General features: G+C 33.8%; 3 protein-coding genes across 3 annotated transcripts; all 3 read left to right on the top strand.

Annotated features, from left to right (window-relative positions):
• Positions 1-3,346: 3,346 nt before the first annotated feature.
• LOC128189104 (uncharacterized) lies at positions 3,347-5,022 on the top strand. Its single transcript, XM_052860567.1, has 4 exons — positions 3,347-3,513; positions 3,971-4,146; positions 4,274-4,409; positions 4,562-5,022. The coding sequence occupies exons 1-4, from the start codon at positions 3,392-3,394 to the stop codon at positions 4,800-4,802; spliced, it is 675 nt and encodes a 224-aa protein (XP_052716527.1). The 5' UTR covers positions 3,347-3,391; the 3' UTR covers positions 4,803-5,022.
• A 1,912-nt stretch (positions 5,023-6,934) lies between these two features.
• LOC128189146 (uncharacterized) lies at positions 6,935-8,713 on the top strand. The gene is made up of 4 exons (XM_052860635.1): positions 6,935-7,127; positions 7,393-7,571; positions 7,978-8,113; positions 8,202-8,713. Exons 1-4 carry the CDS (start codon positions 7,006-7,008, stop codon positions 8,434-8,436), a joined length of 672 nt encoding a protein of 223 aa, XP_052716595.1. The 5' UTR covers positions 6,935-7,005; the 3' UTR covers positions 8,437-8,713.
• A 1,212-nt stretch (positions 8,714-9,925) lies between these two features.
• LOC128187123 (nacrein-like protein C1) lies at positions 9,926-10,749 on the top strand. The gene is made up of 2 exons (XM_052857335.1): positions 9,926-10,285; positions 10,427-10,749. Exons 1-2 carry the CDS (start codon positions 10,228-10,230, stop codon positions 10,747-10,749), a joined length of 381 nt encoding a protein of 126 aa, XP_052713295.1. The 5' UTR covers positions 9,926-10,227.
• Positions 10,750-15,796: the final 5,047 nt, after the last annotated feature.

The following is a 15,796-nucleotide window of genomic DNA, read 5'->3' as shown; positions in this document are numbered from 1 at the left end:
CGGATTAAGTTTTTTGTTAGACCTGCTCTTTTAGGTATCTTTTCTGTGAGAGGCCCCCGATAGGTAATTTGGGTATATGTATCTGTATATGTTTTTGTTGTTTTGATAATTACCCCTTTGTTGAACCCTACCTCGACCAGGCTGATTTTTTTAATCCAGTGCCCAGCGCGTCACTTTTTGCTGGACACTCAAGAATAAACGAATAAACTTTATTAAAGAAGCCGTGGTCATTATTCCAGTTGTCACCAGATAAGCAAATAAATCCCCAGGTGACAGTATATAGACAAAGAGCTGTAGATATTCAGGTATACAGGTTCATTACAGTACTTACCGCCATGTATACTATAGCAGAGATGAAGAATCTCCTCGACTTGGGTGCTCAGATAGGACTAAAAGATGAAAACTTGAAGAAATTCGTCCGCGAGGAGCAAGCTAGAAGGCGTGATGACAGAGATCTAGAAAAAGAACGATCTGAAAGACAAGCTGACAAACATTTAGAAAAAGAGCGCAGTGAAAGAGAGCGTGAAGAACGACGACATTAGTTAGAACTAGAAGAGAAAAGAGAACTTCATGCTGTGTCAGAGAATAAACGTAAAATGCAGGAAATCGAAGTTGACCATCAATTCCAAGCACTTGCGTCTGAACGATCTCACAGAGTTGCGTTGGAATCTACACATGTAACAGAAAATCATCAACCTGTGAAAGGCCCGTAACTTCCAGCATTTGATGAATCTTAAGATAATATTGACGCTTACATCCAACGTTTTGAAAGATATGCAAGAGCTCAGAACTGGAACGTCGGTAACTGGGGATCTCATACAAAGAACAATTCGGGAGATTTTAATTATCCAAAAAATATGACATAAACTTCATCGCCTAGCAATTTCCTATTTTGAGTATGCAGCAAATTTACTTCTTACTGGTATCTTGAGCTATGCAAGAACGAACATGATTTGTATATCTTGATAATGGAGATCAATGTATAACATATTTCAACTGGTTATTGCGTGTGCTTGTAAACAAATATTATGTAATAAAAGGATACGTTAGTTATGTTTATCAAAAACAATATGATATTTTAGAAGATCAGTGCGAGTTAAAAAATTCCACATCCTAATACTCATTTTAAGTTTATAATAATTTAATGTTTGTTGATGTAATTTCTTTTTATTTTGAAGTGATTTATTTGATTAGAAAATAACAAGTGAAAAGCTGTCAATGTGCCAGCATACCGGGTTTTCTCTTATGTAAACTGTATCCATAATCCATGTCGGTCCTGAATTGATAAACACTACCAACGGTATCCAATGAAATGAAGTACCCTATATGCAATATTTTGCCAAACATTGATCCGCAATTGAACAACTTCCTATCTTGAAAACTGTAGGAGGAGGTATCCGTACAATGAAGGTACCCTGTATGCAGTATTTTGCCAAAAAATGGCCAAGTTCAAAAGCTATAATTTTTTATTATCAGAACTCAAAATCCTAGCAATATGCACACCTCTAATATATGTACAAGTGATATGCAAATGAACAACTTCCTATCTTGAAAACTGTAGGAGGAGTTATCCGTACAATGAGGGTACCCTATATGCAATATTTTGTCAAAAAATGACAAAGTTCAAAAGCTCAAAAGCTGATATATATATATATATTTTTAATAAATTATCAGATATCAAAATCCTAGCAATATGCACACCTCTGATATATGAACAACTGATCTGCAAATGAACAACTTCCTATCTTGAAAACTGTAGGGGGAGGTATCCGTACAATGAGGGTACTCTATATGCAATATTATAAGTTCAAAAGCTATAATTTTTTCATAGATTATCAGATATCAAAATCCTAGCAATATGCACACCTCTGATATATGTACAACTGATCTGCAAAAGAACAATTTCCTATCTTAAAAACTGTAGGAGGAGTTATCCGTACAATGAGGGTACCCTTTTGGCAGCCGCCGCCCGCCCGACATTTTCACCATTTTAAAAACCGGTTTTTTCCTTTGGAAAACCCGGTTAAAAACAGAATGTTGAAACTCTTATATAGATTCTTTAACGTACCAATGGGGATATTATTGTTTGGTCAGCTCGTTTTTTCATAATCATTCCATGTTCTTAATTTTCAACAGAGCATATTTCTTTTTCCCCTCTTAAGCGTATAAGTTGCTGAATATCATATGTTTTGGAAGAAAACATGAGGGGTAGGGGTCCTTCCTCTTGTAATCAAGTAAATGATGCACTGGTGATTGACCAGTATCTTTGGTTAACCCCCCCCCCCCCACCCCACCCCATCCCCGTTCTCAAATACGGTAAATTATAGATTCACCAGTCTTAACAAATCATCATACTATCAACAAATTAGAAATTCAATTCCAGAATTTGTGATTTATACATATTTTGTCAAAGTGTGTTAAGAGTGCCGATACTAAAAAATGTTGATGCACCATCTTAACGCACTTTGAAAAAAAATTCAAAGTGGGTTACCTTGGTCCAAAATTTAACGCCTCTGAAAAAAAAAAAATTCGAAGTGCGTAACTTTTTCAAAGAGCGTTGCCACACATCTGTCGTATAGAGTGACTTTCCTCTATAAAAATTCCATCCTCCATGATGAGCAAGTACAACTTTCAGACAATTGGTGTAGGGAATGAGTAGCACTCGCTTATTTGTGGTTTGTTTTGACATTTAGTTCCGTAGCGTGGGGTCTTTATCTTAAAAATCTTTCTGATAATATCGTTGAAATTGAGAAAACTCATATTTCAACTGATTTCAACTGATTTTGAATCAACAGGAAAACTTTCCCTATTTGAAATTTCTCATTGAACATATCTGATAATAGACGACTTGTCTTATGTTGGATGCGATCTGAAGTCCGGGCCCCAATATCATGCAACAATTCTTAAATTGTTGTTCATCACACCACATCATTCTTAAGTCCTACATTTAAAATTCAAAATGCGCTGCAGGATTGTATTGATACATTTTACATTCTCAACCTTGAAGTAATAAGTAAATTAAAAATTAAGTTTTTATAAGGGAAACATGAAAAAAAAATGAAAACTATTTCAGCTCAATTTTTTAACATTCCATCTTCCTATCTTGATAATAAAATATTCTCCTTCCTAAATCCTTAGGATTTAGATTTTTCAGTTTAGTACAGCTGTGTGAACATCAAATCGATTGTTTAAAGAAATAAAGAGAAATTAAAATACATCACAAGTGTAAATATAAAACAGAAAAATCTTAAACATTAATAAACATAAAAAGTGGTAATTTTTAGAACATGTAAATCAATCTTGTAGATATTTCAATATGAATCAGGGTAGCGTCTATGCACCTGAATGTGTTTCCATACATGATACCGGCCAACACTCACTGACTCAGAACATGGGGATAACAGTAGACTTTCACGAGGATGGATGTGCTATTATAACAATGAGAAATGGACAAAACAGGTGGAACCCGACATCACTTAAACAATTCAAAGAAGCTTTAGACGAGGTGGAAAGGTAAGCTACAAATGCATACACATTGTAACAGTTTACAGGTGTCAGTAACTAGATCGATCTCAGTTGTTTTGGTATGGAGGACCGATAGGTTACGTAATGGATATATATGCCAGAACAGTTCTGATCGTACTTAAAAAACAGCCATTGAATTTTATTGTTGATTTACCAGAGACAGTCCAATTTCGAAGGATATCAGGTACTCCAACCACTAGTAACGATCTTATTAAGAAGCTAACTAATATCGAATTGTCACAGATAAAAGTTTAGACTGCTGGAACAAAGGAATGACGTACATTATGGCCAAACGTTGTTTATCGAAATAATGCTTAATAAGTAAAGCATCATGTAACATAAAAAAGTAACAAATTAAACGAAGTAAGTGTTGATCTTCAATAGGTTAGTTTTACTATTCATGAAAACAATGATACCTGTATTATTTGGGTTTGTTTTTACACAGGAAGGACAGTGTTAAAATTCTAGTCACGACTGGAGTGGGCAAATTTTACAGCAATGGCATAGACCTGGACTATTTGAAGGCTCATGAGAGCGAGAGGGAGCAGTTTTTAAACGACCTGGTTGAGTTTTTCTGGAGGCTTATGTACTTCCCTCTCCCTACTGTGGCAGCCATTAATGGTAATGTTACCAAACTATTTATGGTCTCAATCCTAGACATGGTAAAGCAACACCATACGTATATATTTTATTTATTACAATTGTCATGTTTTATAGAAGCACAATTAGGTTTCTTATTGGATTTTAGGCCATTGCTTTGCCGGTGGAGCTTTCTTTGCATTGTGCCATGATTACCGAGTGATGAGGTCAGACCGCGGATGGATATCTTTGAATGAAGTTCTGATACATCTCCGCATAACTGGCCCATTTAGGGACGTTTTACAGCAAGTGATCAATCTGACTTTCACATACATGCAATTTAAAACCTATTCATATAGGCATAATTAACTGTTTCTTTCTTCGGCTGGTTGCTTCAGTTAAATTATATGGAAATCTATGCAAGTTTAACAGACCTTATGCGTTTTAACATTTTCAGACATAAAATGAATGCTGAAGCACTACGAGAATCAACCATTTTTGCTAAGAGAATAACTGGCCCGGAAGCTGTTCGATTAAAGATGGTGGACGCAACTGCAGCGGAGTCTGATTTAATTTCCAAAAGCAAAAGTGTGGGGTTTGAAGCCTTGGGCAGCAATGTTATTCAGCGGGTCGACTTACACAACATGAAAAAAGATTTATTCCCTCGCAGTGACGTTCAAAGAAAATCTAATCTCTAGAACCTAAATCTAGCATTAATTGATACTTTGCATTATGTACATGTATAATATGGACAAAGTGAGCAAGCATTCGAGGAAGAGAAGATGCTTCCAGGGCTCAAGCAGTTTGCATAAGTGAAAGGGATGCCATATAAGCCAAGACATGATGCCTATATATCTTCTACATTTTTAATCAGATGCCATTATCAATAACGGCAAATAAATACTTTTTAAAAAGGTTGTTTAGGTATTTTTATTTGTTTGTTATTGTTGTTAAGGCAATTTCCTGGAAAAATTTTTTCAGGTTTCAAAGAGCCAACGTAATCTCTATTGATATACTTTCATGTTAAATACTGAAATCTGATTGGTTAAGACGCAGTTAATAATATTTACTATTACCCTCAGCGTTAGCAACGCACTTGGCAACGGGTAACATTAAAAAATGTTACATGCGCGAAAATTATGCGCGTACGGTTCGCTGTAGAATTCACGTTATTCCTATATAAAAGCAGTAAAATTTTCTTAAAAATTTTAAAAAAGACATTCAGTATAACAAAATAAATAGTGCCTGTTTGGGAGGATAACAGTTGAAATTGACACCCCTCGAAAACCATTGTCAACCTCCGCTTCGCGTCGGTTGACAATGGTTTTCTCGGGGTGTCAATTTCAACTGTTACCCTCCCAAACAGGCACTATTTATATAATGTTGGAGTTGTTTTGTTTAGTTTACATGTAGGTTTGTATTGAGGCAATAAAGTGCGGCATGAAATATACCCGAAGATTGAATATTGGCATATGATTAATAGTTTTGAAGGTAAATATGTGGGTATGCCTATGGAATATCCATATCATATATGGATTGAAAGGAACCAAATACCCCCTCCCCCTTTAATGTGAAGATTACCCTGCATATAAATCGCCTAATTCCACAATGGTTTTTGGACAATAAATATACAGTATATCAAATATATATTAAACAACATAATATCAAGCTTAAATTCGAACACAAACAAATCCTAATTATCTGTTATGTTGTTACATGTACATCAGAGTTTCACTTATCAGTGTTATCTATCTTTATTTTTAAGAATGGTTTATAGTCAAAACAGCCGGGTAGTTAAGGTGGGTCCTTCATCGAGTGACGTCATCATTTGATAGTTATACACAACATTGAGAATATAAAATTAACACTTGCCAATCATAAAATTATTTTATAAACCTTATGTCAATAATTTTGCATTGATAGCAATTGTATTACATACACTGTCTAAACTGGGTTGTTTTTTTGTTGTTGTTTCTTTTTTTACAAAAACCCCTCATTTGGTCACAGGGCCGTCTCAATAAAACATTTTTTTCTTCAAAACACAACCAATTTTCTTAAAATATTTACAAGAACAATTGCTTAATGACAATTTTTCGTACTGCAGTAACTTGTATCATGGATCTGATTCATGAAAACAATGCTCACAAAATAATTAAAACTGTTTATCATGATTAGATTTAACTAAAACACTTTGCATGTCCTTCTATTGAATGCAGTTGTTCATGTCCAAAAAGGAATGTTTTATTATATTTCTAATATTAAAAAAATATACATTAAAACTCGTTTAGTACGAACACGGATATAGCGAATTCTCTGATATAGCGAAGTCTTTTTCAGTCCCGGGTAAAGTTCTTAACGAATCTTTGCAAATTTTTACGGTTATAACGAATTTACGGATATAGCGAACTGATTTTGAGTCCCGTACACGTGAATTATAAAGAAATTTAACATTTTTATAACGAATGTCTTTACAGTTTAAAAAAGTTTGCACTACCTTTTAACATAATTGTTTGAATGAATTTATTTTAATATAATTTTTTCGACTCACAATCCAATTATTAAAGGTATCAAAGTAATGTATTCTTATTCTAAGCCTCAATTAGCAAAAATTATAGTCTGATCTAAGAATACATATATATACGTGAATTCGCTATAGTTATTATTACGAATTCGTTATACGGATATAGCGAATTACGGATATAACGAAGTAAATCAATCGGTCCCTAGAACTTCGCTATAACCTGGTTTTACTGTATTTCATTTTAGCAACACAAAGTTGTAATCCTATACAGTAGTTGCGCAAAACACATGATTAGTTACCCCCATGCGTCTCCGTACATACGATCGGTTAAAGATCAAATTGTGAGGGTGGACCCCATGGACAGGTGCGACTAACACACAATGGGGATAACGGTAGAGTTCTATGACGATGGGTGTGCTTTACTTACGATGAGAAATGGGCAGAACCGCTTGAACTTAACGACATTGAAGCAATTTAACGACGCTCTGGATGAAGTAGAGAGGTTTACCCTTAGTATTTTCTCTTGCTAGATCTTTACACAGATGTGTGACACACGTAAACAATTGTGCAGTAAAAGACTGAATTCGGCTGTTTGATGTACTGTTTTCAATTTATCAACATGTAAATCCTTGAATGTCAGATAATAAGGGTTTACAATCTTGAAGACGGTTCCATGAGCTAACTGTTATGTATGGCGGGCTGGAAGGATAACAAATGATTAATTGAAGTTGTTCATGAAGCTGTTGTTTTATTCCATAACCTTATAGAAATGAGGACACCCGCATTCTGGTAACAACAGGTGAAGGCAGGTTCTATAGCAATGGGATAGACCTAGAATGGATGATGTCAGAGAATAATGACGTCAAGAAGAAGTTTTTCCTCACCCTGTATGACACTCTGTGGAGAGTCATGCACTTCCCCATGCCAACAGTCGCAGCCATTAATGGTAATTAATGAGTTGTATAATGGAACACATCATAGGTGTTTGTTCAGTAACCTAAACGTCCTGGTTCGAGCCCTTTTGTGGAGAAAGGCACATGTCTAGTGCGCCTTTATGGCTTGAAGAAGGACTTAACTTAATGAATTATATAAAACATTGATAAGCTATACACAATGTCACACGATGTGACACATCACATGTTTAGCATTACGATGTATAGAGACATTTGAATCCAACCAGTTTCGGTTCTTTCTCATGCGATTTATTATGTAAACATTTAATCAGTTAAACGTTAAAGATACATGTACGAACACCTCTATACCTTTCAAAACAATCTTCATTAGATACAGACTGACATTAAAAAGTAGAAATTATCTATTGATGACTTTGAAATCCTTGTATAATTCAACAGGACATTCCTTTGCTGGCGGAGCGTTCCTTGCTCTTTGTCACGACTACAGGGTGATGCGGTCAGACCGCGGATGGATAACTTGGAATGAAGTTTTACTAGGCTCTAGATTTCCAGCTCCTCTGCACGATTTTCTGCAGTGAGTGATATAACATTCTTATTTCTAAAAATTGTAATCATATTTTTGAAACATATTCATACTTGTATTTAACTTTGATATTTTTCAGTTTGAAGCTGTCTCCCGAAGTTTTAAGAGAATCCGTCATTTTTTCTAAAAGAATAACAGGACACGAAGCGGTTAATTTAAAAATAGTTGACGGAGTCGCCTCGGAAAGCAGCTTAATTTCCGAAAGTAAAAAGTTAGGATTTCAAGCGCTTGGGAAAAATGTTATCAATAGAGCAGATTTGCATATCATGAAGAAAGATTTAATGCCACGTATTCCACGCAAGTCCTTACTCTAGTGCTCATTGTGTAAAGTTCGGTCATTTAAAAGAGAGAGAGAGTTATCCTCTTTACATAATTGTTTTTAACATTTGTATCGTACAGAGATGGGGATAATCAGATTATCTGTGAAATTATTAAGAATGAAAAAATGCAAATTTTTCATGTTTCTGTTAATTTTTTGTTTTGTAATCAGCGTTATATCATAGATATGTAATTGTGATTTAAATTGATGTGTTCCTAAACTGTTTGTGCATTGTTGATTTATTTGTTGTCGATTCTGTTGTAAATTAAGTTTTGAGAATAAAGTAAATTTTAAAGGATGATTGAAAATTTAATGTGATAAAAAAAATTTAAAAAGTGCAATAAATTCTACAAAATATAATGTGTTGTACTACGGATTCGTATATGAGATAAAGGTAATGTTTTTTTTTCAACTTTTGTAATCCTTTTTCAAATTTCCAATTTTCAAAATTCGTCCAAAATAAGATTATAAAGAATCCTAATTTCTTTTAAGGACAGTATTGTAATATTTAATAGGAGTTTACAAAATGTAAAACAAAACCAGTTCTGTGTTGTACTTTTGAAATGAAATACACGAAGTAGTAAACTCTTATGATTTTTTAAATAATGTCTTTCGAAAACAAAGAAAGAGCTAGCAAAATTGATCTTGCCATTTGCATAAATGTAAAAAAGATATAATTATGCAAAGCGATCGTGCAATGTCTTCTTCATTTACACTCACTGATTAACCTGTAGAAAACTTTATGAAGGTGTATACTTCCATTGGTGCATATCATTATCAACTCTTGTTCCGTAACACGGTAATGATATCTAACATGAACCAATTAAAACATCTTATCTACCGTAAGTGGTTCTATTGCCTGCGCATAAGGTCAATGTGCACTCTGTACATATCATGACAATAAAACAGGTCGATGATTATTACATGACAATGTTTGAATAGTAGAAACTATTTGAATATAACCAGAACAAAATGAAGAAATGGCATCTTATTCAGATAAATTGTCAATCTACATGTATATACAATCGTCGTTATTTTGAAATTTAACTTAAATCAAAAAATAAAAAAAAAATATGGACAAATTCTCTTAACTTTTCTAATTATCTTTTTAGAGACATATTAAGTAAACAAATACAATGATAATTGACGCACATACATGTTATAAAAAGCTGCATATTGAAAAATCATTGAGACTGTTTATTTTTTGCAAACTATTACAATATAGACACACAACGTTAAATTCTCTCAATCCCCCCCCCCCCCCCCCCCCCGTGCAGTGATGCATTATGCATGTACAATGTACAAACCCGACAAAGATGATATTTTTGAAGCTCTAGTTGCAAGTTGACTGAAAAGTACCTACACCGTAAAATGATCGCAAATTAGGTATCAAGAAATTATCTGCCATCTCTCTTGTAAGCGTTCTCCTTTGTTCTAAGCCTAATATGAAGTGAAGTTTAGGAACACATGAAAACCATTGAGCTCTAAATTCTAATAGACAAATTTTAAGTAACAGTTTTCCGAATCTCAGAATTATAGATTTTGCCGTCTACCTCTTTTGGTTTAGCGGACGAAATCGAACAAATTGATAATTAACTGAGGTCATTATTTAGGCACAATGTTTTCAGAAAAATTAAAAAGACGGAAGCACTTTGAATTTTACATGAACCTGACCTGCACCGAATGTACCAGTTTCCTGACAGCTTTAATTAAATTCAGTGGTATATAAGTCGCCCTTACCCTTGTGTTTGACCACAGCTGATTTTACTTACCTGCTGCTTACATCATGATTCGATCCCTATTTTTCCTGGCCGTCTGTGTCGCCGCTGCACACTGTGCATACCGTAAGTGTCTGTCTGTCTGTATCTATGTCTGTATGTATTCCTTTTGAATCAGAATTCAAAGCAGTCAGACGTTTTGAAGCTTTTCGAATAATAAAAGTGCAGTAAGCAATTTTTAAATTTGCTTTACCATTGCTTATTCAGCACGTGGATACATCCCCAGAGGTGGTCGAATTGGTGGAGGTATAATTGGCGGTGGGGCCGGGAGGGGTATAAACGGAGGTGGACACGGATGGAACGGAGGAAACAATGACAACGGATTAAACAACGGATTGAACGGATTAAACAACGGATTGAACGGATTAAACAACGGATTGAACGGATTAAACAACGGATTAAACGGATTGAATGGTCTGAATGGAAACAATGGCTTAAATGGTCTGAACGGATTAAATGGTCTTAATGGAATAAACGGAAACAATGGATGCGGTCCATACGGATGTGGACGTAATGGATACCTCGGATAAATGGCGGGATTTGTTAGATGTACTATACATATGTTATTTATTTACTGTGTCTACATATATAAAATTCAATACAATCGAATAATTGTAAAAAGATCGATGAATGTTTATCCATGCAACTACTGCTTCACATGTACTGTCATTAACCTTTTCTTGTGACGAATAAATCATACAAGATTATAAAACTGCTTGTTTTACGTGTAAAAGAAACAAATCTTTTTATGATTAATATTCGAGAATTCCTCATTACAATTAAAGATAACGGCAAAAGAACCTCAACTGACGAGGTCCAGTGAGTCGAGCTAGGGTTGAGAAAACCAAACCTTGTTATAAGTTAACAACTAGACACCTTCTAAAGTTGAACGGTATATGTACTTTACGTATAATACATAACATCAGGATTACAAGGGGAAATGCATATGTAAACATTTAAGATTTCAAGGGAAAAATGCATACAAAAACAATAAAGGTTACAAATAAAGCATCAAGATATATGCATTCTTCTTTTCATGATTTTATTCTAATTGTTAACAATGGAAGTTATTTAAGCATTGAATACAAATTGAGTAACGCGCGCTAGCGTGTTATGAAAATTTGTATGCACACACTGCTGCAGTTATGAGACTATATCTTTCAAAAATAATGATTTAATGCTTATATTTACATTTTTTCTATTTACACAACTTCTTGCATTGTCTGCAAATATAATTTAAACGTCAAAATTTCTGTTTTATCCTAAGGGTAAATTCAAATTAATGGAAGAGCCACTGTAACAGCCACAAGCGTGAACTTTGATTCTCGCTTGTGACGTTGCATTTTACAGCGTTCTACGTTTGTGACGTCATAATAAAACTAGTTAATCTATCCTTTGAGTACCCTGTGTCTGTGTTACGGTCTTATAACTGCAGTATCTTTTCACACAGTTTACATGCAAAAAATATTTGGAATGTAAATATATTATTTTATATCACAATATAAAAATAACATGACATATAAGGGCAAGTTCTTATAAAAAGGTTAGCATTACATTATTTTGTCGTACTATGACAATTTTCATTAACATGAAATTCACTGAGTATATTGTCAGTATTCGACCAATTTATCCCTTTCCTTAAGTTATTATAACAATTTGGTAATCCCGGTTGGATAGTGATAAAATCTAAAACAAAAACTGCCTGGCAATGATGATAGACATGTACAATTAAAGCATTACTTTCACTTGTACACAAAATAAAGTAAGTTTGCATAAAAGAAACGAGAAACGATATCATTGTAAGATGATGCATAAGTCTTCTTGAAAAATATTATACATTCGATAATTTTTAGATAAATGAGAATAATTATTTTTACTTTTTAAAATACTGATTTACAGAGTTTTTAAAATGTGTTGTGATTTGATATGACTTGGTTTGTCCGATTGTATAGGCCTTTCAATGAAAGATTAAACTTATTTTTTATTTTTTGTCGATGAAAACAATAAGTAAATCACGTAATTCAAATTGACGATAGTTTTCAGTTGGACTGATCGTTTCTTCCAACACTTACCAAATTTGCCAAGTGTCGTAATAATTATCCAAGACAATAAAGCAATGAATTTACCTTCACAAGACGAATTTTATCTACAAGAATTAATCAAAGTACTGAGAGTACTGAAAGACGGGGTCTTGAAAGTTTGAATTTGTAATTGTCCTGGATTTCCTCGAATAAGCATCAAAAATTAAGAGTGTGAATTAGTTGTTACATTCTATGTTAATTCGGCTTTTTTGCAATTGTCTGATACTTTGTCTAAATATTACTCAATCTCGGCCTTCATAATTGTAGAAAATTAACACTATATAAATAGTCAACCGACGCGAAGCGGAGGTTGATAATGGTTTTCGAGGGGTGTCAATTTCAACTCCTTCAAAATCCTCCTAAACAGGCACTATTTATTTTATTATACTGAATGTCTTAATTTTTAGAGAATTTTTATATTGCTTTTATATAGAAATGACGTGAGTTCTACGGCGAACCGTACGCACATAATTTACGCGCAAGTAACAATGCGTTGTGTTAACCGTTGCTAAGTGTGTTGCTAACGCTGAGGGTAATAGAACGGATTATCAACTGCGTCTAAACCAATCAGATTTCAGTATTTAACATGAAGGTATAATATAATGTAATATCTATACTACTATATTAAAATAATAGACTCGAATTTTTGGTCTTTTTAATACCGAGAAATCGGAAGAATACTGTCCTTTGTTTGATATATTTTAAACATCATTGGTACTTGAAGATTACCAATTTGTTTTTATTTTTTCTTAGTTAAGCTTTGCTAATTAATAATCAACGAAAATTCTGTCAAAGGGTCAAAGTCTAGTATTATGTAAAATAAGATCCCAAGGAAATTATTTTAAATTTTTGACTAAAATCAAACAACTATTTCAAAGTAGATAATTTTAATCATTAGATTTATTCAATTTTGTGATCCAAGAGAAAATCCACAAGTCGGACGGTATCCGTAAAAAAAGTTTTATGAAAACCCCGAAAACTCTAAAACTGCTGAATTAACAAACAAAGTGAAAATTTGTATACCGATAACAAACACAGGCACCTGACGTTAGAAATATTGTTTTTACAATAAGATTCAAAGAACTTTGACAATAAAAAGATTTGTCACGGTCGCCATTTTGATTTTTAAGACCGACTTATCTTGACACGATTTTCTTCATTGATTTTGCGATTAATGCAAAATTAATAGGTAAAAATAAATCTGTTCGCCACTTACTACTTTTTTGTGTAAACTCGTGCATCACCTACACGAATTACGATACATCCGTTCCTTTCATTAAAAATCATACTCCGAAAATCAGAGACATAAATAACAGAGATTGTCAACTCCGCCATTAGCGTGTAGATGTTACGGGACCATCCTTACTTTGAGAACTACAAGTGCAACAGCAATCTTGTATAAGTCATTAGATTTGAACCTGATTGTGAACATGAACATGAACCTGTAAATATTTTAAGCATGTTTTATTTATGAAATATTTACAAAAACTCTTTATTTAGTTTTTAAATTGCTTTTTTTCACAAAGTAATGGTTATGCATTATTTTACTCATGTAATGGTAATGTAATGCATTACTTCAAGAAAATTAAGTAATGGTAATGGTAATTTAATGCTATAATTCATGAAGTAATGGTAATGTAATGCATTATTTTACAATGTAATTCACCCCAAGCCTGATTCCAACTAAGCCTGATAACATGAATATTAACATTTAACTTGGTTCTTCAATCGATAAGATTTTATATCTTATATGATGTATAAGTCTTCCAAAATGTATAATCTATTATAGATTTTGCTTACAATGCATTGTTTAAAATTTAAATTCAGTTTAATCAACTAAAGAGCCAACGAACGAGATGGCAAATTCAGACTTGTTTTTATTTTCTTTGTACAAAATTCCTTTAGAGACGAACAGCAGTCATACCGCAAGTAGACTGGAATCCAATGAAACACCTATTTAATTTGTAAAACATCTGTGTATAACCCGTCCCGATTTTAACTTCGGCTGGCGCATGAAGTTTGGCAGTATTAAGGTGAAAGATTGTCAAAATAAAATTCACAACTTTTCAAAAATGGCACATTGCATTTAGAGACTTTAATTTCGATTCCACCATCAACCTCTTCTATTGATTAATGAGCTCGTACACCAACTGAATCGTCAACAGCGCTGTGCATTCAGTTACGTAACTCATTCCACATTTGAACCCGAGAAAGAATATTTTGATCAATAAAACTTTTTGTTTATTTTCTAAATAGAATTTTGTTGATACACAAAAGACTTAAAAAGATTTAATGCGTGTTTTTATAATACATATTTACTGAAATGCATAAAAACTTTCTACACTATTTTCTTACGCGTAGACTCAATTCATGTGTTCTACGCGTGCCTTCCGGTTTGAGACTTCGTCTGACAGTAAACCAATAGACGGGGTCAGGTGACCCCGTCTAAAAATGTGTATAAATTGCTGCTCGTATGTTTGAATTTTATGAATTTATTTTAATTTTATTAAAGCTGCTCGTATGTTTGAATTTTATGAATTTATTTTAATGAATTTTTAAATTTTTTTTAGATAGAAGTTTATTTCAACAAAAAAAAACCCCAAATAGAACTTGAACCCACTTTTAAGCTCACCTGAGCTGAAAGCTCTAGTGAGCTTTTCTGATCACTTTTTGTCCGGCGTCCGTCTGTCTGTAAACTTTTTACATTTTCGACTTCTTCTCCTGAACCACAGGGCCAATTTCAACCAAAGTTGGCATAAAGCATCATTGTGTAAAGGGGATTCAAGTTTGTTAAAATAAAGGGCAACGCCTTATTTTAAGGGGAAATAATTAGGATTTATTGAAAATTTGTAGATATTTTCAAAAATCTTCTCAAAAACCAAGAAAGTTGAAACTGGTGTGAAAGCATCCTCAGATAGTGTAAATTCAAGTTTATTTAAATCATGGTCCCTTGGGTTAAGGTGGGGCCACAATGGGGGGGGGGGGGGTCGAAGTTTTACATAGGAGTATAAAGAGTTAATATTTAAAAATCTTCTCGAAAACCATTTTGCCAGAAAAGGTAATGTTTATTCAAGTTTGTTCAACTCCTGGTCCCCGGGGGTAAGATAGGACCACAATGAGGGGGGAGGGGGGGGGTGTTAAAGTTTTACATAGGAGTATTTAGAGTTAACCTTTAAATATCATCTACTCAAGGACCATTTGGTAAAAAAAACCTGAAACTTGCTTGGAAGTATCTTCAGATACTGTAGATTCAAATTTGTTCAAATCATGGTCCCAAGGGGTAAGATGGGGCTACAATGTGGTGGGGTGTCAAAGATTTACATAGGAATATATTAAGTTAATCTTTAAAAATCTTCTTCTCAAACACCATTAGGCCCACCGTCGGAAACCACGGGTTGAAAGCAGTGTAATTGATAGAAAACCCGTGGGTTCCAACGATGCATTAGGCTAGAAAAGCTGAAACTTGTCTGGCACAGGTGGGGCCGCAATGGGGGGG

The sequence above is a fragment of the Crassostrea angulata genome, chromosome 6, assembly GCF_025612915.1.
Source record: "Crassostrea angulata isolate pt1a10 chromosome 6, ASM2561291v2, whole genome shotgun sequence".
NCBI lineage: Eukaryota > Metazoa > Mollusca > Bivalvia > Ostreida > Ostreidae > Magallana > Magallana angulata.
The sequence above is the reverse complement of the archived record's forward strand: the minus strand, read 5'-3'. Positions and strand labels throughout refer to the sequence as shown.

Excerpts from the sequence above, each read along its gene's own strand:
- LOC128189104 (XM_052860567.1), top strand. The coding sequence starts at position 3,392 with ATGGGGATAACAGTAGACTTTCACGAGGATGGATGTGCTATTATAACA. Across the intron at positions 4,147-4,273 it reads TACTGTGGCAGCCATTAATG|GCCATTGCTTTGCCGGTGGA; the intron begins GTAATGTTACCA and ends ATTGGATTTTAG. Across the intron at positions 4,410-4,561 it reads CCATTTAGGGACGTTTTACA|ACATAAAATGAATGCTGAAG; the intron begins GCAAGTGATCAA and ends TAACATTTTCAG.
- LOC128189146 (XM_052860635.1), top strand. The coding sequence starts at position 7,006 with ATGGGGATAACGGTAGAGTTCTATGACGATGGGTGTGCTTTACTTACG. Across the intron at positions 7,572-7,977 it reads AACAGTCGCAGCCATTAATG|GACATTCCTTTGCTGGCGGA; the intron begins GTAATTAATGAG and ends ATAATTCAACAG. Across the intron at positions 8,114-8,201 it reads CCTCTGCACGATTTTCTGCA|TTTGAAGCTGTCTCCCGAAG; the intron begins GTGAGTGATATA and ends GATATTTTTCAG.
- LOC128187123 (XM_052857335.1), top strand. The coding sequence starts at position 10,228 with ATGATTCGATCCCTATTTTTCCTGGCCGTCTGTGTCGCCGCTGCACAC. Across the intron at positions 10,286-10,426 it reads CGCTGCACACTGTGCATACC|CACGTGGATACATCCCCAGA; the intron begins GTAAGTGTCTGT and ends TTGCTTATTCAG.